General features: G+C 37.5%; 3 protein-coding genes across 7 annotated transcripts in view; 1 reads left to right on the top strand and 2 right to left on the bottom strand.

Moving 5' to 3' along the window:
• wdr62 (WD repeat domain 62) overlaps positions 1-7,165 on the bottom strand; it is a 48,664-nt gene extending 41,499 nt beyond the window's left edge. The window contains exons 1-4 of one of the 4 annotated variants that reach the window (XM_067450103.1): positions 6,609-7,165; positions 6,271-6,362; positions 3,112-3,174; positions 2,973-3,030 (exon numbers count right to left, since the gene is read on the bottom strand). In XM_067450103.1, coding sequence (XP_067306204.1) covers positions 2,973-3,030; positions 3,112-3,174; positions 6,271-6,362; positions 6,609-6,743 — 348 coding nt within the window. In that variant the 5' untranslated portion in view covers positions 6,744-7,165. Of the gene's footprint in view, positions 1-2,972; positions 3,031-3,111; positions 3,175-3,383; positions 3,448-6,270; positions 6,363-6,608 lie in introns of those variants that run through there. The other 3 variants (XM_067450102.1, XM_067450104.1, XM_067450105.1) reach the window with 3 other exon arrangements.
• Positions 7,166-8,400: 1,235 nt separating this feature from the next.
• Positions 8,401-11,339, top strand: LOC137084134 (melanocortin-2 receptor accessory protein-like). The gene is made up of 4 exons (XM_067450101.1): positions 8,401-8,574; positions 8,653-8,749; positions 8,983-9,225; positions 11,218-11,339. The coding sequence occupies exons 1-3, from the start codon at positions 8,469-8,471 to the stop codon at positions 9,053-9,055; spliced, it is 276 nt and encodes a 91-aa protein (XP_067306202.1). The 5' UTR covers positions 8,401-8,468; the 3' UTR covers positions 9,056-9,225; positions 11,218-11,339.
• Positions 10,074-27,698, bottom strand: part of urb1 (URB1 ribosome biogenesis homolog) — a 60,054-nt gene continuing 42,429 nt past the window's right edge. The window contains exons 27-41 of one of the 2 annotated variants that reach the window (XM_067450098.1): positions 26,607-26,665; positions 26,289-26,479; positions 23,875-23,985; positions 23,723-23,786; positions 23,463-23,631; positions 22,097-22,205; positions 20,778-20,938; positions 19,911-20,022; positions 19,709-19,815; positions 19,375-19,518; positions 17,704-17,813; positions 17,408-17,608; positions 15,819-16,060; positions 14,126-14,698; positions 10,074-11,320 (exon numbers count right to left, since the gene is read on the bottom strand). In XM_067450098.1, coding sequence (XP_067306199.1) covers positions 11,148-11,320; positions 14,126-14,698; positions 15,819-16,060; positions 17,408-17,608; positions 17,704-17,813; positions 19,375-19,518; positions 19,709-19,815; positions 19,911-20,022; positions 20,778-20,938; positions 22,097-22,205; positions 23,463-23,631; positions 23,723-23,786; positions 23,875-23,985; positions 26,289-26,479; positions 26,607-26,665 — 2,526 coding nt within the window. In that variant the 3' untranslated portion in view covers positions 10,074-11,147. The remainder of the gene's footprint in view (positions 11,321-14,125; positions 14,699-15,818; positions 16,061-17,407; positions 17,609-17,703; positions 17,814-19,374; positions 19,519-19,708; positions 19,816-19,910; positions 20,023-20,777; positions 20,939-22,096; positions 22,206-23,462; positions 23,632-23,722; positions 23,787-23,874; positions 23,986-26,288; positions 26,480-26,606; positions 26,666-27,698) is intronic. The other variant, XM_067450099.1, reaches the window with a different exon arrangement.

The raw sequence follows: 27,698 nt of genomic DNA, 5'->3' as shown, positions 1-27,698 counted from the left end.
ATAAATATCCTGGCTCTTCCAAGCTTTATAATGGGAGTGGATTTTGAAGTCCAAAAAAGCACGTTCATCCACCATAACTGTAATCCATAGCGCAGAGGATAGAGATTCAGATTCACATTATTTTATTTAATGCCATGTGAGCATTCAAAGCTATTTTCATGGCAAAAATTAACTACAAAAATTATTTTGTTCTTATAATTAAGTATCATATAAATACAATAAAAAACAAAACAGCAAGTCATATTATACAAGATGTTTTAAATTAACATATGATAAAAAATCCAAAACCTTTTCAGGCATAATCAGAGGATAGAGCAAAACAAAACACCGTTCACGAATTAGAAGTCTAAAACAAGAATCTGTAAAGAGAAATGTCAGAGGAGCTCAAGATTGTTGCCCAGCGTTTTTTGTTTGCATCTACTCGCACCTAAACTAGTGCCACTCCGACTAGACTCGCAGACGGCCATTACCGGAAACTAGTGATTAAAGTTCACAAAGTTATAAATATGGACATGTTTATTACATCGCTTCAGAAGGTCTTTATTAACTCCCTGGAGCTTTTTTGGGTACCATTCACTCTCATTATAAAGCTTGGAAGAAAAAGGATATTGTTTTTTATATAACTCCGACTGCTGTAAGAATGAAAGTCATATACACCTATGATTGCTTTAAGGGTTACTTCAGCGATTAGCATATGGCTTTGTATCAGTAGAAACCCTGGAGTATATTCAAATGATTGTGCTTCCCCCCTCATATCCCCCTGAGACAAGAGATTTATGCATTTTTATTTCTGGAAAAATTCCTCCTATGCTGCAAATTGACTATATTTGCATCATAGGAGGAATGTTTGGCCAAAGGCTAAAGACTACAGCCAGCAGAGGGAGCCATTTCTGCATGTTTTGAACCCGCACATGGGGGATGAAGATTACACTCACAGCTCAGCTCGCAGCTGCAGGCACTCATTTAAACGGCGCTATGGTGAGCAATGTAAGTCTTTTAACTCCTCAAATTAATTTCTATGAAAGTTAAGCTTGCAAAGGCATGAACTGAAACGCGCCAGACTGAACTTGTGTTGTGAATGTATGCTGCGAGTGTAGTCGCGATTACCTCAGCTCTCATCACGAGAGCTCATCAGCTCATTTATCGGACTCCTGCAGTTAGTGCTCAGTGCTGTGACACTCGCGCGGTGACTCACTCATTATATTGAACAGACACGTTCAGTTTTTAATTGTAGTGTCTTCTCCAACTCAGTCACTATAATCAAGTTGGTGGCTTTGGGAATGGCCTCACAGGGCAGCGAAGCATTCTGGGAATTGTAGTCTTTCATCCCCATGAGACAAAAATACATTTTCTGTCTTTTCTCAGTCTAGAAGGCACCAAATTCAAAAATATTTTCACATTTCTACTACATTGATGACCCAGTTTAAATACAGATTCACCTTCTCAGCGCTGAAGTAACCCTTTAAGGGTGAGTAAATCATGGGATAATTTTCATTTTTGGGTGAACTATCCCATTAACGTGACTATATTGAAAGTCTATTTACTCGGTGGCCATATTTGAAGCAGCTCCAGACCTATAACCTTTTTTCCTACTGGTGCGACTAAATTTTGTTAGAGGTCGCACGTGTGCTCTGGGAAAGTGTTTGAACTCGGCACAGAATTAATAAAATCGCTGCGAGATCTAGCGGGAAGCTTTTGGCACTGAATTATATCAGAACAAACAGCTTTGACATGGAAACCAGGAGAAATTCACCTTTTAGGAAATTAAACCTTAAGTTCACAGGCTTCAGTCAAACAAATCCCTGAATTTTCAAGGATTTAACGTAGTAACACCACATGATATTGTGACAGAAACAGGCAAAAGTTTTTCTTTTTACATTATTCACCTCAACCTTTTGAGAGTGAAATTCAAGCACTTTTTAAGGGCTTTCAAGTGCTTCCCTTTTTCCAGCACTTTAAATATTATCCCATTTTAATGTGATTTATTTTTAATGTCATGATTTGTAAAACTAAAAGAAAACTAACACTGTGGCAAACAAGCACTTTTATTAAAAAATTAAAAATAAAAAAGATAACATAAAATTGCCAATATAACCAGATGACAACAGAGGAACACTTATTGGTCTTATTAGCCATTTCCACTTTCCTTTCCTAATATACAGAAAAAAAGTAAGTAGGAAGTCACAAAGTCTTTAACGACAGCTGCAGTGATGCGAGGACTTCCTGTATATAATGTTTTTGCTGCATTGAGCCTCTAGTACCTCTTAATTTGGGCTAATATAGTTAGACATTTGGATATTTTATTCTTACACTGCAGAAATAGTATTAGTAGGATAATACGAGTGGGCAAAACAGCCACAAATTAATAACCATGTGTCAAAATGTAGGACAACATGAGGCTTTCAAGAGTTTAAATGGTGACTAATCCTCATCCAAATGCAGCTGTAGTGATATGAAAACAACTGAATCTTGTGACTCCGCTCAAAACCAAACTGTTGAAGAAACAGTTCACACAATCACCCTCCAAACCCATCTGAGGTTTTTCTTTCTGTGAAACGCACAAGGACAATATCTGAAGAATATTCAAGCAGCTTCATTGGGAAAAAAAATGGAGTGAACTATTCTTTTAAATATCTGCCAACTCCCCTATGCGATATGCATTATTATTAGTCCAATGCCTAAAAAAAGCAAAGCAGGCATCGCACTGCATTTGTGGCCTGCTGTCGCTACAGCGATTCTCTGTTGGTTTACCAAGTTGGGACAGACACTGGGTCTCACTATGGCAACCGGGGAGCTGGAATGTGTCGTAACGCACCGCGCGGTCCAGGCATAAGCCCTCCTCTGCCGCATACATAAGATAACCATATGAATCAATGATAGGGTGCCTCTTGCCCCTTTCGAACGCTGCAGAGAAGGGCATTCAGCGCAGTCGTCATTCTTTTGGCCCTCATAAAACATCTCAGAGCACTTACCTCACCAGTGACCAAATACTTTCCATTCTGCGAGAAAGCCAAGGCACTGAAGGTTTTCCTAAATAACAAACATGCTTTAGACTTACAATTCAGACCAAAATTATGCTATGGAACTAAAAATAATAAGGGTGTCATTTACCTGGATGTATTAAATATGTGAGTCTGCTTGTTTTTCTTTGGGCTCAGGATGACGATAACACAACTGAAACACACATCACCACAACATTGTTTACAGATGGAAATAATTTACAGTATGCATTCACTGCTACATTCACAAAGATGTACAATGCTGTGGGAATTTACAATGCAGCACCTCTTCTGCTCACTAAGGCTGCACTAACTGGTTAATTAAATGGTTAAAATACAATAAAAACAGTTGTGAAATTATGAATATTATGTAATGTATCATACAGTTAATTTCTGTGATGGCAACGCTGAATTTTCATTCTTCTGCATCACTTGACCCCTCAGAAATCATTATGGTGAACATTATTAATGTTGTGCAGGAACTTCACTGAATAGAAAATTCAAAGAACAGCATTTATTTAAAAGATAAATCTTTTGTAACATAAATGTCTTCACCATCATCTTAATTTAATGTGTTCATGTTGAATAAAACTATTAAGTTTCTCTCATTCCCACAGGCGTTCAACAAGTCTAACTTGTGTGGCAGTTTAAAGTTCACCCAAGATCAAAGATCAAATTATGCCATTTACTCATGTTGCTCCAAACCTCTATAACTATTATTCTACTTTTTAAATAAAAACTGCAGGCTTTCCCATATTAAAAAAAGTTAAGTAAATGGGAGCTGTCAAGCTCTAAATATAGAAAAATTCCTCTATAAAACTCGAAAATTTATTTTAATTAGCCCATGATTTACTCATCCTGAAGTCATCCTAGGTGTATATGACTTTCTTTTTTCAGCTGAACACAATCATTATATAAAAAATGTCCTGGCTCTTCCAAGGCTTTATAAATGGCAGTGAATGGTACCTTAAATTCTGAAGCCCAAAAAAAGTGCATCCATCCATTATAAAAGTGCTCCACAGGGCTCCTGGGGGTTAATAAAGGCCTTCTGAAGTGAACCGATGCGTTTTTGTCAAAAAAATATCCATTAATTATAACTTTATAAATCACTGGCTTCCAGTAACGGCTATACACGGATTGAGTTTCGGCGGAAGAGTGACCTCTGACCTGACACACGACATACTATTAACGAACGCGGAAGCGCAGAAAATAGAGTAAAACAAAACACCGCTCATGAATTTGAAGTCTAAAAGGAGAATTTTTTTTATATTTCAATATAAGAGAAGAGGGGCTTGATTTAAGGTCCAACCCTATTTGTTTGAACCGTGAGAAGCGTCTAATCTCATCTAAGCTTAAAGTGTTACTTCAGCGATTAGCATATGGCTTTGTATCAGTAGAAACCCTGGAGTATATTCAAATGATTGTGCTTCCCCTCTCATATCCCCCTGAGACAAGAGATTTATACATTTTATTTCTGGAAAAATTCCTCCTATGACGCAAATTGACTATATTTGCATCATCGGAGAAATGTTTGGCCAAAGGCTAAAGACTACAGCCAGCAGAGGGAGCCATTTCTGCATGTTTTCAACCCGCGCGGGGGATGGAGATCACACTCAGCTCAGCTTGCAGCTGCAGGCACTCATTTAAACGGAGCTATGGTGAGCAATGTAAGTCTTTTAACTTCTCAAATTAATTTCTATGAAAGTTAAGCTTGCAAAGGCATGAACTGAAACGCGCCAGACTGAACTTGTGTTGTGAATGTATGCCGCGAGTGTAGTCGCGATTACCTCAGCTCTCATCACTCCTGCAGTTAGTGCTCAGTGCTGTGACACTCGCGCGGTGACACTCATTATATTGAACAGACACGTTCAGTTTTTAACTGTAGTGTCTTCTCCAACTCAGTCACAGTAATCCAGTAGGTGGCTTTGGGAATGGCCTCACAGGGCAGCGAAGCATTCTGGGAATTGTAGTTTTTCATCCCCATGAGAAAAATACATTTTCTGTCTTTTCTCAGTCTAGAAGGCACCAAATTCAAAAATAATTTCACATTTCTACTACATTGATGACCCAGTTTAAATACAGATTCATCTTCCCAGCTTAAAGTACCCTTTTAAGCTACGCCGACATCGGGTTAGAGGTCACTTCTCTGCCGGAACTAAGCTGCATCTGAAATCGAATACATCCCTACTCTATAGTATATGAAAAACTGTACACCAAAAGAGTAGCATGTCTGAATTCATAATAATCTAAAAACAGTAGGCGAAAACTACCCAGATGACCTACTACTTCTGGTGAGATTCTGAAGTGCGTATTCGATGGACATTTTACTATCCCATGAGGCCACGGAGGATTTATGAAAGGAAGTAAAGGGACGGGTCATACTTATGCTGGTCATGTGATAATAACAGCATGGCGGATGTAATACACATTCATACTCTATAGAACATACTTATTTAACAGTCGTGTGAAGTAAGTTCAAATGTAAAACCTGCTCACATAGTACGCGATTTGGGCCGTAGCGCTTGTGTACGACCGTTACAGGATGCCAGCGATTATAGATTATAAAGTTATAAATAAGGATAATTATCTTACAAAAACACCAGAAGGCCTTTATTAACCCCCTGTAGCCATATGGATTACTTTTATGATGGATGGATGCACTTTTCTGGCCTTCACAATCTCATTTACCATTCACTCCCATTATAAAGCTTGGAAGAGCCAGGATATTTTTTTAACATATCTCCAATTGTGTTTGGCAGAAAGAAGATAGTCATACATCTAGGATGGCTTGAGAGGGTAAATTATGGGATAATTGTTTATTTATAACCCTTTAGGTTGTTACAAGTTTGAAAACAGACCAAAAAATAATAATAGACGGATTATAGCATCAAAGCACATTGATTTTTCCATTACTTCAGAAGAACCATCATTGACGGGGCGGCAGCATATTTGATAAGATATTTAAAGCTACAGTGAATAATAGTTTGTCCGAGTGATACACAAACAAAAACATGGTTTCAGAAGAGCCAAACACAGGACTTTTTTTTAGCTTGACAGCTCCAGCCACCTTTAACTTCCGTTGTAAAATTATTATTAGGTAACAGGTATCAGATATTTTTTAAAGATTAACCTTCTGTTATATCAAAAAAACAAAAAGGAGACAGACAGACAAAGGTGTGATGACAGTTTCATTTTTAAGTGACCTATGCCTTTAAGTTGTGGACTTCAACACACAGAAGATAAAACGCGTATGAAACAGTCATAACGTTACCCTGCAGGATAAGCCACTAAACCCGTGTTGGGGTCACAGGTCAAAGCACTACTGCTGGAGGCTGTGATGCCCAGGACCTTCTCCAGGACAACCTGCAATCACAATGCAACTTCATCAACTATTTCATACTCATCATTTTCAACATTTCACATGCATGCTGGTAAATGCAATGCAACAACCAGGGAGTGTAACGATTGTATGAACGAAACAAAAACAATAATCAACTCCATGGAAACGAAGCTAGAAACAGGAAGAGTGGTTGAGTTCTCTGGCCTGCTGTAAAGTACAGCAAACAGGCGTGAGTGACTAAGTCATGTTGGTCATATAAGTTAACTTACCCGGCTGTGAATGTCTCTTCTGTTGCTCTGTCGAGTCTTTCTCCTCATGTTCGCCGCTGTTGAAATGCTGTTGTTGTTGACTTTCCTTGCTCGAGAGGTCAAACAACTTGCGTTTAGACTCGCTCCATCCGCCATGATGCACTACTCTTCAGTAAAACTGTTCAATAAATAATCCAGACTCTAAAATCACAAAGTTATACGTTTGCATTTACAACGTGTTAAATGCCGTCCATTGATAAGAAACGCAAACGCTCGGCTATGTTATAACGTTACTCCGACAAACTGCATAATTCAGATTGTGGGTCAAAAGTTTTAGTTTAGAAAGTACGATGAAATTACTTCTATTTTTCGACTGAAAACGAAACTTAACAGTGTACAAACAGCTGTAAGCCATGAAGTCCATGTAATGTGATCTGAGACTGGCTGTTTCAAACATACACCGTCTTCTGTGATTGGATGAATCGCGCCCGGGAGGCGGGATCATTCGTGTAGCGCACTCACTATTGGTCGATTTAGTATGACATAATGGATGGGTTTGCCCCATAGACTGTAAGGTTTGCCCGGACGTCTTAATTTATCATCGGCACAAAAGCTGTCATTATAAATCCGTCGCAGATCATTCTTCGTAAGTTTTTCAAAATGACAGTTAAAACATTTAATAACCATTAGGTTATTTTACCGTAAATATATCTTTCATCATAATATAATGTAATCTAGTGGACCAAAACTATGAATTGTAACTCCATGTTTTGTGTTTATTATTATTATAAGGGCACAAATAATTCACGAAAAAAAAAACATTTATTTTTGGATGCTAACTATATTTTCATTCACTGATTCGTCTGACTCTAAGCTCATAAATCCTTTTTAAAGGTTTGGAATTAATAATTAACAAATAATTGTCAACAATAAAGTAATAATCATAATTATTATCCTTGCAGTTTTAATTACTATTTAAATAATAATTATAATAATTTTTAATTAAATTAATGGTAACAATGAAACATATAATTATTAAATTAATAATAAATAATGACATATTTATTTCTTTTATTTATTACTTCTATCTTATGAATACAATTATAATTATGACTAATTATTGTTACTGTTATGGATTCATTTAATAATTAATGAATACATATTAACATATTATCAAAAATAATAGTAATAATCAATTATTATTTCTGTTGTAATTGTTATTTAACAAATAATTAATAATTATAATAATTATTATTTCTATTAATTAAATAATAATTATTGTTACTGTTATTTATTTAATAATTGTTAATTGTGAAAATGTATAATAGTAATATCAATTATTATTATTGCTGTTGTAATTATTTAATAAATAATAATCATCATAATTATTGAAATTGTTTATTAATAATTAATAACACCAAAAAAGTGATATTATTGTTATTACACTAACAATAATAATTTGATATATTCATCCATCGGTTCAGAGAAATTCACATGTATATGAAAAAATCAATATCCTATATTCAAAATTAATAATAATTATTATGTTTTAATAAAATATATCAATACTAGTTATAGTAATAAGCACACTAAATATAATTATCACCATAGCATTATTTAAAAAAAATATTATTACTAATAAATCATTATATAATAAATTATTTATAGTAGCAATAATATTTATTTATATATTCATCATTCCTTCCCTATTAAAGAGAAATGATAATCTTACCTATAAAAGAAATGTTTAAATCAGAAATATTGTAAGAGGAGGTGTGGCTTCACAGTGTGTGACTCTCGTGGGTGGGATCAAGGATTAAACTCAGTCAGAAGTCTCCAGTGCTGTTTCAGATTCACACACTATCACTCAATCCTCCAACAATGAAGAACTCCACAGAGTCATCAGAGTACGTGCTGGATTACGAGTACTACTACGATTACGTGGACCCAATCTTTGTGAACGCGAGTACACTGAAGTACAACAGATGTGAGCTACTTGGACCTTCTCTTCTCTTCTTGATCTCAGATCAGCTGATGTGACGCCTAACTGTCTTCCTCTTCTTAGATTCAATTGTCCTGATATTCTGGATCATTCTAGCTGCATTTATTGGCTTCTTCTTCTTGATTTTGTCACTTATATCACAAACGGGGCAACTACCAAGGCAAGAATGAAAAGCAAGTTTCACTGTATAAATGTTTATTTACCACACAATAGTTATTTTAGATGCATGTGCATTTTTTTATATTTTAAAATGATTTAATTTGTAATGTTTATTGTTGAATCTATAGAGATTGCATATTCAGCTAAACGATAAAATGCTTCTGGATGGCTTAACAAAAGAACAACAAATATTTTATAAAGTGAACATAATTATATTTTTATTGGTTTATGTAGGGGACCTCGTGTCAAAAAATCTGGTTCACCATTGATGAAAGGCTATGGATCTTCTCAGAAAACATACAAATAAGAAGCAACTTATAAAGAAGACACTAAAGCCATGATGATGATCTTTACACGAGTGACGCTGAAGAAGCATCACTGCTGAGTAACTGCCATTAAACCATGATATCCTCATCAATGTGTTTCCTCTCTAAACTACGGGAGCTTGTTTTCATCACTAGATAAAAGTTAAAAAAGGTAATTGTGACTTTTTATCTAACGATTCAAACTTTCTTGTAATTGTGAGATATGATCTTGCAATTCTGAGAAATAAAGTCACAATGTGAAAAATAAAGTCAAAATTGTGAGAGAAACTCACCTCTCTGAGAAATACAGTCATAATAGCTGTAGATGTAAACTTCCAAATGCAAGAAAAATCAGAATTGTGAGATATGAACTCGCCATTGCGAGTCATAAAGTCCAAATTCAACTCGCTATTCAGAGATATAGTCACTATTTTGAGAAATTGTGTCACAGTTCTGATATAAGAGTTGCAATTCTTAAAAAAAGTCAGAATTACGAGATATAAACTCTCCTTTCTGAGAAATAGTCACTATTTTAAATAATAGTCGCAATTCTGATTTAAAGTAGCAATTCTTACAAATAAAGTCAGAATCATCAGATATAAACTCGCCTTTCTGAGAAATGGTTACAGTTCTGATATAGTCGCAATTCTTTAAAATAAAGTTCGAAACACAATATAAACTAGCAATTGCAGGAAAAAAAGTAATAATTGTGAGATATAAACCCGTCTTTTTGAGAAAGTCACAACTCTGATATAGTCACAATTCTAAAAAATAAAGTTCAAAGAACGAGATATAAACTGATAATTGCGAAAAAGTAACAATTGTGAGATATAAACTTGTCTTTTTGAGAAAGTCACAATTCCGATATAAAGTTGCAATTCTGTAAAATAAAGTTTAAAACGAGATATAAACTAGGAAATGCCAAAAAGTAATAACTGTGAGATATAAACTCGTCTTTTTGAGAAATAGACACAATTCTGATTAAGTCGCAATTCTTTAAAATAAAGTTCAAAACGTGAGATATTAACTATCAATTGCGAGAAAAGTCATAATTGTGAGATATAGACTTGACATTGCGGGTTGTAAAGTCCGAATTTTGAATGACTTTGTAACTTGCAATTGCGAGTTTTTATCTCGATTCTAATAAAAACTATGAATTGCGGGATAAAACCCTTTGTATTTTTGATTAGTGGCAGAAACAAGCTTCCATACAAAACTGCCCTTTTAAAAAAACATTTTTGGGCCATACCAAAAAAATAAGTGCATCATAGCCACGTTTCCATTACATATTTGCACAAAACTTTTGCAGTAGTTTCTAAATGTCGATAAAAAACAATTGCGAAATGACCATTTACCGTTGTTACGCGACTAAAACTAAAAAAGTTTTTCCTCTCGCGATAAATCATTAAAAAAATCTTGGCAACAGATGTCACCAGATCCCACTAGCCTCATGAGAGCGTAAAAACATTTTTGCTAAATTTGGGAGATTTTTTGTCTGGCTATCACCAGACCAAGCTCAATTTAAGATTGATTTAAGATTAGTCTGGGGAGTCTGCTCTGCATTTTCTACTGTACAAGAGGTGTGATCAGCTGGCATTATTTGAATGACTCTGTATTTAGTTGGATCAACGGGCAACGAGCCATCGCTTCTCTATCTGTCATCGTGTTAAACCGCCAATAACGCACCAGGTGGATAAGACAGTCTGTGATTGGTTCCTGCAAAAAAGTGTAACAGAAGCAGTAGAAATTAATGTACCAGTTGCAGGCCGAAATCAAACTGCCGGCAGATCAGGCTGGGTTTAGCCAGTCTAGGAGTTTTTCAGAAATTGACGTGTCCAATAGGCGTATTTTCAATTCACAATTTGCACAATTCAAAGGGTAATGGAAACGCGGCTACTGATAAACCATAAAAAAAATTGCGATGTAAATACATCATACTAAATTTATAGTACATTTGACAAAAACATCAATAGCCAAAAAAACTCAAACACAAAGGCCTGTTCATCTTTTTTTATTTTAAAATATTAAAATTACAAAAAAAGACCCACTTTTTTTGTATGACTATTTTGCTAACTGATCTCATAGCGCAGCATGTCATGGATCAAGCGCAGACAGGATGTCTCTACACATGTGCAGCGAGTGAGATTTGGGCTTCTTGCTGCAGGTCCTGTTGCAGAGCAGTCTGGCGTGGGTCAGCAGGAGGTCAGGTGACCGCCCGCCACTCCACAGCTCATAGATGTACAGCGACAGCAGCTTCAGCCCGCTTTCTGTCAACAAAACAAGCAATATTTCAGTGGGAAAAGATTTTAAGAAAACATGACTGATTATAGACTGTTTACACACCATTTCAACAACCCAGCTCCAAATGTATTTTCCCACTCATCAAAAATGACTTAATTTACTCCACAAAGATACATTAAATTGATCAAACATGGCCGTAAAGACATTTCAAATAAAAGCTGTTCTTGTGAACTTTCTATTCATCAAATAATCCTTCAAGAGTTCCTTCAGTGATTAAGCATTAAGCTTTGTATTTAAACTGGGTATTATTGTAGTAGAACTGTGAAATTTTGGGGGGAAAAATTGCATTTGGTGCCTTCCAGACTGAGAAAAGACAGAAAATGTATTTTTGGTTCATGTGGATGAAAGACAACAACTCCCAGAATGCACTTGCTTCGCTGCCCTATGAGGCCACTCCCAAAGCCACCGCTGGATTACTGGATCACTTTCCCACCGTGTTCATCTTCATAAAATCAGTTCAGTTAGAGAACAGAACAGACACTACATTTGAAGACTGACTCATCGACTCATCACGGCAAAAATGCAGCAGGAGTTAGATTACATTCAAGACTAGAGTTGAGGTAAGCGCGTCCGTGGCATACATTCACAGTTCATGCCTTTGGACATTTAACTTTCATAGGAATTAATTTGAGAAGTTGAAACACTCACTTTGCTCCGCACCGCTCCGTTTACATGAATGCCTGCAGCTGCGAGCTGAGCTGTGAGTGCGATCCCACTCCCCATGCGCGGGTTGAAAACATGCGGAAATAGCTCCTATTACTGGCTGTAGTCTTTAGCCTATGGCCAAAAAATCCTCTGATGTCACAAACTGACGATATTTGCATCATCTGAGGATTTTATGGCCAGAGGCTAAAGACTACAGCCAGTAATAGGAGCTATTTCCGCATGTTTTCAACCCGCGAATGGGGAGTGGGATCACACTTACAGTTTAGCTCAGGCAGCTACGGACATTTTCCCCAGAAATAAAATACATAAATCTCTCGTCTCAGGGGGATATGAGGGGGGAAGCACAATCATTTGCATATATTACCGGATTTCTACTAATACAAAGCCAACTTAAAGCCAAATAAACTTTTAAATGCACACTTCTTTAGGTACTACTCGGATGTCTGTGTCAGGCGTGCTGACAGGCTCGTCCTTGATGGTTGTAAACACCCTGGCAGTGAGAAAATAGATCACAGGAGGGAGAAGACCCCCTCAGCATGTGTCAATCTGATGCCTGTTTAGCCTGACCTTAGGCTCACATAAGAGCAGTTCTACGTGGCTATTAGGGATTTACAGAAAATACCTCTTTTATGCATCTTTCTTAAAGAATAGAATGAATTCACCTAGATGTAATATCAGCATGTTTTGGAGAAATGTTTTGTTTATATTTAGCTAAGATGTTCTCAACCTTGGAGGAAACTGGTATTCTCTGGTGTTTGTGTGTGTACCAGATCTGTGCAGGCCTATTAATGTTGGAGATGGACATTTCTGACAAAACCAGACCTGAAGATGCTCTTCTGTGGCCTCCAAGGTCACTGTGATTCATGGGGCAACAACTAGTCTACCTAGTTTGGCAACATATGCTCCTATCTGTCTATGTGTGGAATATGTTGTGTTGCATTTGCATATATTTTAATATATTGCAAGATAATTAAAATACAAGTATGCCGTCATCAAAAACAGAGGCTGTGTCTTATTGTGACATATCCGACTGAAACAAATGAGAAAATTAGGGTGTGATTGAACTTTGATTTCATGGTGACTTTAAAGCCGTTCACGTTAAGGATGATAGCTATAACACTCAAGATAAAGTTCTATAGTCCACACCACAACTATAATGATAACGGCACAGAGGAATCACTTTCAAAACATTGATAGCGAATCCATCCTGATTTAAAGAGCTAGTGCGGCCTCCATGGATCAGACTTGTTTGTTCAGCACATCCAATAGATGCCCGATTGGATTGAGTTCTGACGAATTTGTAGGCCAAGTCAACACCTCAAATTCGTTGTTGTGCCCCTCAATCCATGTGAGGACAAAATGTTCACTTGCTGCCTCAATATATCCCACTGACTAACAGGTGCCGAGATGAAGAGATTCACGTCACTTCCTAATTATGTCCGATCTGTGTATATTTAATTTACACAGTGAAGACTATGCAGTGTTATTTTCATTTGATTAATTTATTCAATTTCTGAATAATTTATTCAAATAGATAATCTACCAAATCTGTATCTAACTAAACCTGAAAAGCACTGTTCATTCCATTTGCATCTTTGTTCTATTGTGTTTATTTGTACTATTGCTTACGTAATAGTGTTTAAAATGTATATAATATGTAGATTTTTTTTTCATTTGGATTCCATGCAAATAGTCTGGTGAGTAAAATAAAATAAAATTACTAGGCAATGAATCACGCTTCACTGTGTCCATAGAGGGTTGGCACTGAAATGTAATTAGCAATGTGGCTTGCATGACAAGAAAAAACAGGTATGCTTGAGCATTCGGTCTTGTTTGGCTGTCACCAGACCAAGCTCAATTTAAAATTGAATATTTATTACATATTAGGGTCACATCTAGTGACATCACATCCTGTTTTTGGTTCGTTTAGATGTCTTTGGCCCGTGTTGCGTTCATATTTCATTCTGTGTCTTTGGTGCACACCAGGATTCAGATGGCAGCGTTCACACTTGTTCAAATTAACCGCACTATTCAACTCTAAATGCCTGAATGATAAAAATCTAGTTCTCTACAGAGACTGTTGTGCTCTATGGCTGTATTCTTACCTTTCTTGGCACCATCATCTGTTGCAGGCAAGCACGTTCTTAACACTGTCTGGTGCGTGACATCCAAAAAACTGCCGCGTGCCTCTAGCAGATGAACCATGATTTTAGAGAACAGCTGAAGGGTGTCCGCTGTTGAGCGATGCTCTTGCGTTGTGTGGTGATATAATCTTAGGAAGTCCTTTCTGGTGCCTTCATCAGACAGCACAGCCTCTATGATGGCTGAATGCGGCAGTATGACACTATTCACCCATTTTAAAACAGCTAATGTGCTCCTGTCATCATATGGGCTCTCTGTCAAAGACTTAAGGGCCCACTTGAGAGTTAAACATGCAGTTGCAACGTCTAGATTGCTTGAATCAGATCTGTCCATGAGTTCAGGTTTGCAACTGGAAACCTCTTGCGGTTTGGGTTCCCAATGTGTGAGGATGTTTCTAAGAAGCGGTTTACACTCGTCCAGCAAACCCTGCTCCAGTTTTTCCCCTTGTCCGTCTACAGTGTCTGTCTGTTTTTCCATTCGAAGTTGAGCGTGCTTTGCTGAGTGGCATTTTCCTTGCCCTTTCTCTCTTCCAGAGCCTGAACAAATACATGAAATGTTTAGTTAGGAACAAGAATGTGTCAAAACATGTGATCTGTGTGTCTAACATTCATCTAGTTTCCACAAGGCCACGGTCTGTCCATGTTCACTACTGGTCAAAAGTCTGGGGCTGTTAAGCGGTTGTAATTGTTTTTGTAAGAAGTCTTTTGAGCTCACAAAGGCTACATTTATTGAATTAATAATACTGTAAAAACAGTAAATAATACAGTAATAACCATTAACATGATCCTTCAGAAATCATTCTAGCATGCTGATTTTTTTTTTTTTTTGTAACATTATAAATGTCTTTACTGTCACTTTTGATCAATTTATTGTGTACTTGCTGCAGAACAGTATTCATTTCTTTCAGAAAACCCACACTTTTGAAAGGTAGTGTACCTGCCTGCATCCAGTCAATATGGAGGAGTTAAAGGAATAAAAGGAACGTGAATGTTAAAAGAAGTGTAATTGATATTATCTGGCTGTCAGTTCTTCATTAAAGGACTATTCCAGTTTCAATGTAAGTTGTTGAATTCCACAAAAATGTATTTCAACACTTCCCTCCTTTTCTATAAAAAAGCCAAGTTTACAGTGAGACACTTACTACAGTGGAAAAAGCACAGCAATTTTTGTAGGATTTGTAAAGTCTATGATTTTTTAAAGCACTTACACAAATTCCTTTGTTCAAATGTGTGCGTTATTGGAACAGTAAAGCTTTTCACGCGCAGAACTGGGCAAATTAGTGTGAGAGTGCAATCCCATAAAAGCGCCGATGGGAGTGGAAATTTCTGTGTGATCTACCGATGACGAGCAAATTAAGGAACACAGACGCAGCCGGATCACTTCTATAATGACCAACACAATCTATCAAGAGCAGCACAAATTACCGTCTGCTTTAAGACATGTTTTTTAGGGCAGTAAACAATGGCAAACACCAGTAACATGACGAGCGCAAACCTTAGTGAATCACTTTGCATGATTCATTTAAATACTCTCCTCCCATTGATTTTGCGTCTGAAATAGAAACTTCTCCAAATGCATATGCAATAAGGTCAGTCGCAAAAATAACTTGTACTGAACCTGGAATATCCCCTTTAAATCATTTTTTTAGACTCTTACCCATCAGGTCTTTGACTTTGTGTTTGTGGATAAGAGTCTGAAGAGCAGACAGCAGTGAGGCGTCCCGGGCCAGTGTTGCCCAGCGCTGCAGGAGACCGAGGACTTCAGAGCACGATAGTTTCTGTGGGTGTAGCGTCAGCCAGCCTGCCTCTTTGTGAGCATTCAGAGCTGTCCCACGATGCAGCAGTACAGAGTAGAGCGTGTGCAGGACTGCCTTCAGCTGAAACGCGCTCACACCACTCCTGATCAGAGAACAGGGGAAAACAAATAGTTCATTAAAACTATATTTTTGCATTTGATGAAAAAAGTGGTGATTCTGTGTGGTTGGCACAAGATAAAGGGGTCCTATTGTGTTTTTTTTTACATGTTCAACTTTCTTTAGTGTGTAACAGTGCTGTTGAGTGTTGTTTGAGCATTAAAAATGTCACTCCAGTTATCCTCTATATTAGTGTCACTGTTTCAGAACTCCATTGTAGTCTTGAGATCTCTTCCGTCAAAATATTCCTAATTTAAAGGTCCCGTTCTTCGCGACTCCATCTTTCAAACTTTAGTTAGTGTGAAATGTTGCTCTTAGAGCATAAATAATACCTGTAAAATTATAAAGCTCAAAGTTCAATGCCAAGCGAGATAGCCTACAGCCCACAGCGAACGGCCGGTTTGGACTACAGCAGGAAGTGCAGGGATGTAATGACGTCACTAGAACCGTTTGTTGACTAACCCTCCGCCCACAAGAACACGCAAAATAGGGGGCGTGGTCTCGTTGCTCTCCCACGTGGAGAAGAGCGCGCATTCAGCGCTTGCATCTCCCCGTTATGGTAAGAGGCGGGACCTTTCCGGGCAAAGTGCGCTAAGCTGCTGTCCAATCACAACACGGGAAGCGCTGGCCCAATCAGAACTCGTTACGTGTTTCTGAAGGAGGGACTTCATAGAACAAGGAAATCATCAGGCCGTTTTTAGGACAGAGGAAACAGCGCTGTACAGATAAGTAAATTGTGTGTAAAATACTGTGTTTTTACACGCGAAACATGAACTCATGTTATATTGCACACTGTAAACATAATCAGAGCTTCGAAAACACACGAAGAACGGGACCTTTAAATAAATCCCGCCAAAGACATAAACAAAATAAAGGGGAGTGGCCTGGTTTAGTAAGTTAGTATAGAGTTGAAAGTAGGTGCGGAGTATATATAATAAAAAATAAAAAAATACTATGTAAAAAAGACTTCACTTGAATGTCATGTGACAATTAACCAACATTAGAGAGCTCTGAACATGTGAATGTGTCCTTAAATTATTAAAATATTAACCTAAAATCTCAGGTTGTACTTGAAGTAAATATATTAATTCTGCTGAGAAAAAAAGTTTGTGAATTCTTGCTATAAGGCTCAGAGAAAGGGACTGATTTTGGCACAAAAAAACCCTTAACCTGTTGTAATATTGAAAGCTGACCTCATGGAAATGAATAAAACAGTGGTCGTATCATGCATATTTTAAGTAAGTTTAATATATTGCCAATTTATCCTCACAGGAAGCCCATCTTTATCCTATAGTGAGCCTGTAAGCACAGACGTATCCTCTTTCGGTCTTACCCCAGGTGTCTGATGACTGTGAGCAGCGTGCACAGGAACTCATTGATGATTGGCAGAGGAAGACATTTGCCTGAAGTCTGCGGCCGCTCTGATGAACTGCCGTTTGCTTCTGGTTTGCCCTCTTTATTACCCAAATTAGTGAACCACAGAGCATGAAGCAGTTCGATGACTGAACTCAACAGTGTCCTGTCAACATTCCTACTTGAAAAAAATGCAATCAGTTTCTAAAGTGACTCCACAAAAAATGAGATTTAAAGCACTTAAAGCTTCTATTCATTAGAAATTCACCCCCTCACCTCTTTTCTATTATCTGTAATATCCATGTTAGGACTCCGTGCTCTTTGGTGAGGACATAAGCTGCTCTGTTGCCATGAGCTGTCTGCCGCAAAACATTTGTTATCTGGATCTGGAACAGCAGAGCAGAAAATTGTCAAACCAACAGTTTTCCAGAGATTCCCTGCCATGCTTCAACCTGCCATGTACTTTAGAGGCATTTTTTCCAAACCAGCCACTGTGGCTAGTGGATTTCCAAGGTTACTAGCCATTCAGCATTTTCACTGGCCACAATTTTGGACAGATACACAATGGGGAAAACTACTATAGATCTTTTTAATATCATCTCATAATTAGTCAGCAGGTATATTAGGCTGCTGTCACTTTAAGACCTGATGCACGGATCCATATTGTCATGCATGCGTTTTCTTTCTCAACTGTTTACGTTCACTTAAAACAGAACTGACTGTGTTTACATGAATACTCATCAGGACCGGCAATTGGACATTATTTTGTGCGTCTTTGACTGTTTAAGCCAATAAGCAGCGAAAAGATCTCTGTTTAGTATTGAGAGACAGTTTTATGTGCCCGCAGTACGGGTGTGAGCACAAAATCTCCGGGACTGAGTAAAATGATGTGCAATATGCGCAATCCCACACTGAAATTCAAGCCCTCTAACACCAACAATATTCATCCAGAGCAAATTAAAAGAGTGATGAAGGGAGCTTGGTTTGTGTGTCACTAGCTGTTGGAGAGATGAGAGAGCGAGAGAGAAAGAGAAGCTGTGTATTGTGTCTAATCTGTGAAAAAAAAATATTTTAAGTGTTTCAGATATTTCAGTATCAATGTTTATGCAAAAATCGATATGTTAATAACATCACATTGCACTTAGTTTATCATTTCAGATAACTTTCTTAAAAGACTACAACTGTGGAATGTATATATTATATATAAAATGTAACCTGTCAAAGCGGCTAGTAGGAGCAACTGTGTTACACGCCACAGCTGAAATACACCCGCATTTGGCAGGTCGGCAGGTGTTCATGACATTCTAATAATGGAAGCACATTGGAGTTAGCCTGACAAGCCAGACCCACATCAAGATGTTTGGTCTGGAAACTCACCATTGACAGCTCAATCCGAGGGGCGGATAAACGGTTGTCTTTCAAATTCTCTCTGCACGCGATAGGATAGCGCTACCACCAACCAGAGCAACGAAGGTGAAGGGGAGCTTGTTGACTGATTAAACATTCGCCGTATCCGGTCGGCTAAACTCCGAACACATCTTCCCTTTTTAAGAATGACTTCAGTGCCGTTCTTTGTTCTTTTCTCAAAGAAAAGCTTAACTCAAAGTCTTCCAGAGTCACGGTCAAAGCTGATTCGAAAGACCGCCGCCGTTCGCCAGTTTCTGTGTTTACTAGACGCAAGCTCAACTCGGCCGTCGCCATTATGGTCCCGCCCACCGACTCTATACACAATGTGATTGGGCCGTCAAGAGTTTGGCGTTTACAGCTCAGAAGGGTATTGAGAGTTGCTAGACGACACTCGCGGGCAGATTAGATTTGCTGCCGCTAGGGTGCGTCTAGATTTCTAGGCTACATTGGAGTTAAATCGAACCTAAATTGTTGCTTTGCTCGCCAGCACTACATTTTAACAAACACAGAGACAGATTTCGGCAAATGTTTGGTGTGCACCTGAGAGGCCTGGTCACAGAGCGGCGTGCTGCTGAAGCCCAGCAGTGTCTGATAGATGCCTTGCTTCTCACAGAGCTCGTAGCAGAGCTTATCCCGGACCCCTTCCTCCAAAATGTTTAAACCCCACTCACGCTCCATTTTGTGCTGGAAAGAGAACAAGAAACATATAAGTGTCCAGAGTCTTCAGGAAGTCCAACACAAATTTGTTAAAGACATGTTTATTAGAACAGTCATGTAGTAAACGTTTAAATGTATTCTATATATTGCCAAGCATATGAGTTATTTACTGTGCAACCAAAAGTGTCTTATCACATGACCTCTGATGTTTTTTTACCTCCAGATCAAAGCTGTAGAAGAGTTTGAAGAAGTCAGGAATTCTCTTGAGGTCCAGAAACTGAGTTCCCAAAAGAAATCTGCTCACCACCATGTACATGTGTTCCTCTGCAGAGGGAAAAGTTCAACTGAATCCATATCTCTTACTGCATGTTAACATGTCAAGTGAGCACTCGACTCTATGGCTCCATGCACACACTCACCAGGTCTCAGGATTTGCTGAGCGACTTTAGCAATGTAGGCCACGTGTACAAAAGGTACCTGGAGGTTTTGCTTTTGGATCCCGTTCTTAACAGTGTCCAGCAAGTACAGTAGCTGGATATTATATAAAAACAAATATTAAAACAAACAAACGATATAATAAATATAATAATGTAATGTAATATGGTGTCAGTAAGATTTAGCATTTATTTGATACAACAACATGCAGTAAATAGTGATATTGTTTATAATATTATAATGTGATTCTGTAATATTGTGAAACAATTAAAAATAACTGTTTTCTATTTTAATACATTTTAAAATATAATTATTCCAGTGAAGGGAAAGCTGAATTTTCAGCAGATGTTAGTGGCACATGATCCTTCAAGATTCACACTGATGTGTTCTTATTATCAATGTTTATTAACTTTTTTACAGGGTTCTTTGAAAAATAGAAAGCACAGCATTTCTTTGAAATAGAAATCTTTTGTAACATAAATGTTTTTACTGTAACTTTTAAATCAATTTGATATTTACTCACTGAATAAAAGTATTGATTTCTAAAATCTTACTGAACTCAAACTTTTTGAAGAGTATATTATAATATAATATAATATAATATAATATAATATAATATAATATAATATAATATAATATAATATAATATATTACATTATATTATATTATATTACATAAAATGTAGTTTCAAATTGTATTAATATTTTCTATTATTTATTACATCACTTACAAACACTGAATGCAAAGTATAAAATTACATAAAATATGGCAAAGTACAGAAATCAAACAATCTTCAGATAAATCTTCCTAACAGGGATATTTGACACTGGTAACCAGAAAGACTTCTCTACCTGTCTCTTCTCTCTGAATCGAGCGCCCTCTAGGTGCTGATAAAAGGATCCCAGTACTTGGTACGCCGCGGCCCTCACTTTAGGGTCATAGCTGCTCAGGGCCGCCACTGCGACGCCCAAAGCATGACTGGATACAAACTTGTGACAGTCGACAGCACACTCTGATAAGAGAGAGACAGATAACAGAAACAGGTTAACAAATGCAAATAAAGCTCAAAACGTGTGACCTTGAAAAAGCAGGCATGAAATAAATGTTTTAAGAAAGCAAAAAAAACTTGCCATATGTTTAAATACTGACAAAAAAATTCAAATTGATTTTGTTGAAAATATAAAAATAATAATTAAGTAAAGTGACTATTGTGGTGATCTTATAGCTATTTGCAACAGATTTAAAGGGATCATGACATGGATTATTTTTATTCATTTTATTTTAACATGTTCCTTGACCTTGAGGTTCACTTATATTTTAAAGTTGTTTGAACAAATGTATACAAACACACACCGATCAGGGATAACATTACGAGCACTGACAGGTGAAGTGAATAACACTGATTATCTCTTCATCACGGCACCTGTTAGTGGGTGGGATATATTAGGCAGCAAGTGAATATTTTGTCCTTTAAAGTTGATGTCTTTTAAGCAGGAAAAATGAGCAAGTGTAAGAACTGCAGCTCTTGTGGTTTGTGTCCGGTCTGCACATGGTTAGTCTCTGTCAAAAGTGGTCCAAGAAAGGAACGGTGGTGAACCGGTCAAAGGGTCATGGGCAGCCAAGGCTCATTGATGCATGTGGTGAGCGAAGGCTGGCCTGTGTGGTCCGATCAAACGGACTAGCTACGGTTTATTCTATCAGTGTAGACAGCATCAACAATTATAATGGCTTGTTTGCTTTTGACATGACACTCGCATCCATTGAAGGCAAATGCACAGATCCCGCAGTATAAAAATTCATAATTTTTAGAGCTTGAGTACATAAATGCTTAGTTTATAAGAAGTACTCCTGTGAAACTTGTAGGATGTTTTAATGGTACAAAGAGCTCTTATATGTCAAACCATCAAGGCAAGGAAAAATTTGATTTCTTATGTCATGACCCCTTTTACCCTATTTAGCAAAAAATGGGTGATTATTTATGTAAATATGTGTAAACGAGTCAATTAAATATTAAATATCGACTGATACAATAAATTAATAAAAAATAACAAAACACTAATCACAGCCAGCAATATGGCCACAACATATATATTATATACTATTGGTACAAAGTAGCCAAAAAAAACAACAAAAAAACAAACAGCATTATGGGCATGTCATGTCAGGTTACCTGGGCGAAGGATGAAGCTGAACAGAGGGAGAAGGAAACAGGGGTCATACAGAGATGACAAATCTAAAGAGTGCTTGCCTTCCTGCTTGTAGACCAAGTTTTTGCTGCCCTGTAGAAAGAGTTATGCGCTATTCATGCATGACTGGCTTTAAAAATGCACAATTCATTAATTTTCCTACTTCTATACAGTAAAGAGGAATATAATTACAATTTAGAATGTGTACTAAGGGTTAGTTCACCCAAAACTCTGAGGCTTTACATTGTTCAATTAAATAGACTGTAAAATCCATATAAAACAAGACCTTTAATTGAAGTCTTCTGAAGAGAAACGATCACTTTATATGAAGAACAGATTTAATTTAGGCTTTTATTTACTAATAAACAAAAGCAAATAGGACTAAAACTATTTACTAGCTTAGTACTCGGTTCACATTACACTCACCAGCCACTTCATCAGAAGGCTTTTAAATCCACAAATCATTCACTGTGGGCTTTAATGTAGTAACGCTAACCGTAACCAAGGTATTGTGGCAAAAATAGTCAAATGTGTTTTAGTTTTTTTGTTTCATCTCAGGGTTCATACAAACTTTTGAGAGTGAAATTCACGCACTTCTCAATGGCTTTCCAACGGCTTCGAACTTTTTCCAGCACACAAAGCTCTAAATATTATATTGTATGCATTTTAAAATATTTTAATGTTATTTTTAATGTGATTAGTAAAACTAAGTTTAAAGGTCTAAAAAAACTAAATCTACTTGGCATACAAACAATTTTATTTAAGTAAAAGTAGATGTCGGCAGAGGAGCACTTTTTGACTTAGCCATTTCAACTTCCTAATATTTGGGAAAAAGAAGGAAGTCACAGAGTCTAATGAAAGACAAAAATGTTCTCTGCATCTCAGTGCTGTACTGTCAAATTTCCAATAAACAAAAGATATAATATCAGATTGAGATGTGGTGGAACGGGAGATTCACATCACGTATGTGCAGTCGGCAAATCTGCAGCAACTGCAAGATGCGATCATCATCAATATGGACCAGATTCACGGAGGAATGTTTTCAGCACGTTGTTGAATCTGTGCCATGAAGAATTAAGGTAGTTCCAACCTGGTAGGGTCCAACCTGATACTAGCAAGCAAGGTGTACCTAATAAAGTGACTGGTGAGAATGTTTTAAAACATCAAAGTTTTAGTTGAATAGACTTTCAATGGACAGAGAAATTTGTTAAAAATATCTTCATTTGTGTTGTCTTACAGGTTTGTAATGACATGAGGGCGAGTAAGTGATGACAATTTTCATTTTTGGGTGAACTAACCCTTTAAGACAGCTTAAAATACTGTATGTTATTTATTCTAGCCTGTTATTACCTGAAGGATAATGTATCGCTGCTGCGGGAAGTGTGTGACCGTGTTTAACATCCTGTCTGCAGCGAGCAGTGACAGAAGATGCTCTGAACTGGGCTTCTGCCACAGTGAAGGTCCCAGGCTCTTACGGGCTTTATGGTGCTCCACCGCGGCAGGACCCCAGAGCACATACCTGACAGCAAACACACACATGCAGTAAACGACCATTTTCTGTTTGCGCTAATCATCTTCAAACATGTGATGTGAAATATGCAGAAACGTACTGAAACTCAGTAAGACTAATGTTGTTCTTCTCATATTCCTGAAGCACAAGTAGAAGCTTCTGATCTGCGAAAACCAAAAGATTTTACTCAATCACATAGTTGACTTCATCCAAAATCCAAATCCAATGAATCATCTCAAGAGTGCAATTTACCTGTGGTGCTCAGCGAAGCTCCATAGGCACCAAGCAGCACAAGGAAGTGATTGCTGTTACACACTTCAGGGCATTTTTTCACCAGCGTAAGCAAGAACGATACCAATGACTCTGGAAGACAATATTTTATTATTATTCTGAGGAGATTGTTTAAAAGTCTAAGTAATAGGTACAGGAGCCTTAGCAAGCTAATAAGCCATGATACATTTCTTGCATGAACTTTAGGAGTGTAACGATATCCATATTCATACTATCAATTTTCAGTACGGGTCTTTTAGCATAAATGTGTACCGAATGAATGCAATATTGTTTTAAAGGTCCCATTCTTCGCGATTCCATCTTTCAAACTTTAGTTAGTGTGAAATGTTGCTCTTAGAGCATAAATAATACCTGTAAAATTATAAAGCTCAAACTTTATAAAGTGTGACAAATTGGTGCAATCCAAACGGCGTGGTGAAATGCCAAGCGAGATATTTTATTTAACAGAAGTTCCCTTTCAAAGCCTACAGCGAACGGCCGATTTGGGCTACAGCAGGAAGTGCAGGGAGGTAATGACGTCACTAGAACCGTTTGTTGACTAACCCTCCGCCCACAAGAACACGCAAAATAGGGGGCGTGGTCTCGTTGCTCTCCCACGTGGAGAAGAGCGCGCATTCAGCGCTTGCATCTCCCCGTTATGGTAAGAGGCGGGACCTTTCTGGGCAAAGTGCGCTAAGCTGCTGTCCAATCACAACACGGGAAGTGCTGGCCCAATCAGAACTCGTTACGTGTTTCTGAAGGAGGGACTTCATAGAACAAGGAAATCATCAGGCCGTTTTTAGGACAGAGGAAACAGCGCTGTACAGATAGATAAATTGTGTGAAAAATACTGTTTTTTTTACACGCGAAACATGAACTCATGTTATATTGCACACTGTAAACATAATCAAAGCTTCGAAAACACGCGAAGAACGGGACCTTTAACAACTGAGACTGAAGAACTTTTGTATGTGTGAAATTTGAGTTTTCCCCCTCAGATGAGCGAATCTATTTATTATATTGATATACTGTGATTCTGCAAACACATCTGAAAATGAATAAAGGACATAGTAAAGGTGCACAATCCAAGTGGTCTCAAACATTCACTCATACATTTTTACAATTTTGTAGCCTACTTTTTAAAGCACAGTGCTCTCCTGTCAGCTGCGTGTATTTTCATTTTAACAAGCAAGTTTCAGTTAAACTTCATAGACTTGAATGAATGAGCGAAGACGCACATGCACCTCCAACAGACGGAGCGCTATAGAACGGGAATGCTATATAATATACATTTAGCTCAAATATTTTTCATCTAGAAGTGGAAGCACTTCAAACACCATCTTCCCTTTACAAAAGCAGCATAAACTGCAGAATGAAGCGTGTGCTATGGAAGCTTGTTTTCACCAGGGAGTGGAAAAATAGAAAAGGTAATGATTTTTCCATCTCACAATTTTATTGCAATTCCGAGAAGAAAAAAGTCTGCACTACAAAATCTCAGGATTGCGAGATATATAAAAAGAGTTAAAATAAAAATAAAGTTATATTTTGTTATTCAGTGGTGGAATCTTTTTTTTTATTGTGAGATGAAAAAAGGAATTCCAAGAAAAAGAGAAAAGTTAAATATGAGAGAAAAATGTATTGGAAATTTGAGTTTTACAATAACAAGATGTCAACTTACAATTGCAAATCTGAGGGGGGGGGGGGGGGGGGGGGGGTCAATCACAAAATATAAACTGGAATTGAAAGAAAAAAAGTCAGATTTGCATTCACAACTGTAAGTTATAGGCAAAATTGTGGAAACAAGCTTCCATAGTGGGTTAATAGATTGGTTTACAGAGCAAACTAAATGGCTTTGGTCCTTGAATACCAGTTTGATTAAACAAAAAAAATATTTTTTTCTCTGACTTCAAAAATCGAGGTACTAATAAACCATACATTTTGTGTACCATGGTGTACACCCCTAATGAACATGATACGTTCATGTACAAAATGAGATAATTTATTTGATCTATTTACCTCTTCACTCGACACTTGTCGTCTCTGGCTTGCTTAGTTGGGGACACCTAATATTATTGATCTGCCTGCACAGACACTATTCCTGTTTTCTACAGAGCTGCTGTATAGCAGAATTGAACTCATTTCATACTGACCTTTATACGGTTACTGAACTGACCTCAGCTGAACAATAACACTATTTTCTTTTTACAGCTACTTCACAGAGGAATTGATTGAATTCTTTTCGCATCATCGAATCATTATTTTTCTGTTTATCAGTGTAAAGCTGTTTTGTATTTTATAAAGCGCTATATAAATAAAGGGGACTTGACTTAAAGCTGATCAACATATAAGCTTCATGTGTTCAGAACTGCTGATATCATTGGTCTTCACTTCTTCACCTTTAGACAGATGAGGACTGTCGGACTCGTTCTGTGTGGCCAGCATTGTGGGCAAGAACAGAGAGTGACTGGTGGTCATCATGTGGATGGTAGACATGGGCAGCAGATCTTTAGGGCTCTCTGGTGTTCCATATAAGATCTCCACAAGGGTGTTTAAGGTCCCCAAAAAGCTAGAGTCACTGTATCGATATCTGAGAGTGGAATTTTAAGAGACATTTTAGTTAGCCAGAACGCACACTGATCGTGTCAACGGAGTAGTAAGCCAGAAAAACGTTTTAGTCCTATTAGCGTTTATTTATTAAGAGTAAAGTCACTTACTTCAGCCCAGACTTGACAAAGGTGTTCCATTCTGACGCAGTGATATTTTCTGGAAAGATCTGCAAGAAACCAACATGTAGTATACATCAGTTTTTGTTGCAATATTGTCCTGTTTAACACTGACCCTACGTCCCAATTCGCATATTATCCATCCTAAATAGTATTCGAAAATAGAATTAGTATGTCCCAAATCGTAGTATGTTGAAAAGAGTGCTCCAAAGATACCCGGATGGTTTACTATTTCCGGTCCGAGTATGGATCGATGGGCACTCTAACGGCTGATATTGCCGTTACATTAGAACTACAAACGCGGATAAAAAGCGTTAAAAAACTACAAACATGACGGATGTGCGAGCCAGACGGTTAAGTAGAGAAGTTTAGATAAAGGGGTTTGAGTGACCAACTATCAATATTTAACCTGACAAAAATATATTTATTCAGTGTTGTCCACATTAAATTTCACCTGCAGCAGCATTGTGAACTTTTTTAATGACACGTTTGGCCATTAACTTTTAAATGCATCATTATATTTAAACTGCAAACACATGAGGAGAGTCTCTGCTTTAAAGACACACACATGGCAGATCAACGAGCGGGAGAGTGTGTGTGTGTTTGTGTGTGCGGCTACATTTCTCTCCGATACGGTAGGAGATTAATCTGAATGTGGAGGATTTGAACTGTGACGAATCTGACGATGATTGACAGGGCAGATAAACGGTGACGGGATGCACATAATTAAGCGACTGAGTCCGTTAAAGATGGCAAAGTAGTATGTCCCGAAGCTTGCATACTTTTCTGCTACACACTCAAAAGTGTAAAAAAAAAAAAAGAGTACATACTTTTAGGATGTAGTATAAGTAGGTGAATTGGGATGCAGCATGTGAAGCTGCTTTGAAACAATCGTCATTGTAAAAGCGCTATATAAATACAGTTGATTGATTTAGCTGAATATTGAACAATTTGCAGTACAAACATTTGTAAGTGCACAACACACTGTAAAAGTTACTACATTATGCTTATGTGGCACATTAGCAAAGTTTATAACTAAGGGCCCTATCATACACCCGGCGCAATGTGGTGGCAGGTTCGACG

The sequence above is a fragment of the Pseudorasbora parva genome, chromosome 8 (genome assembly GCF_024679245.1).
Source record: "Pseudorasbora parva isolate DD20220531a chromosome 8, ASM2467924v1, whole genome shotgun sequence".
In the NCBI taxonomy this organism is placed as follows: domain Eukaryota; kingdom Metazoa; phylum Chordata; class Actinopteri; order Cypriniformes; family Gobionidae; genus Pseudorasbora; species Pseudorasbora parva.
This window is presented reverse-complemented; position numbering and strand designations above follow the sequence as displayed.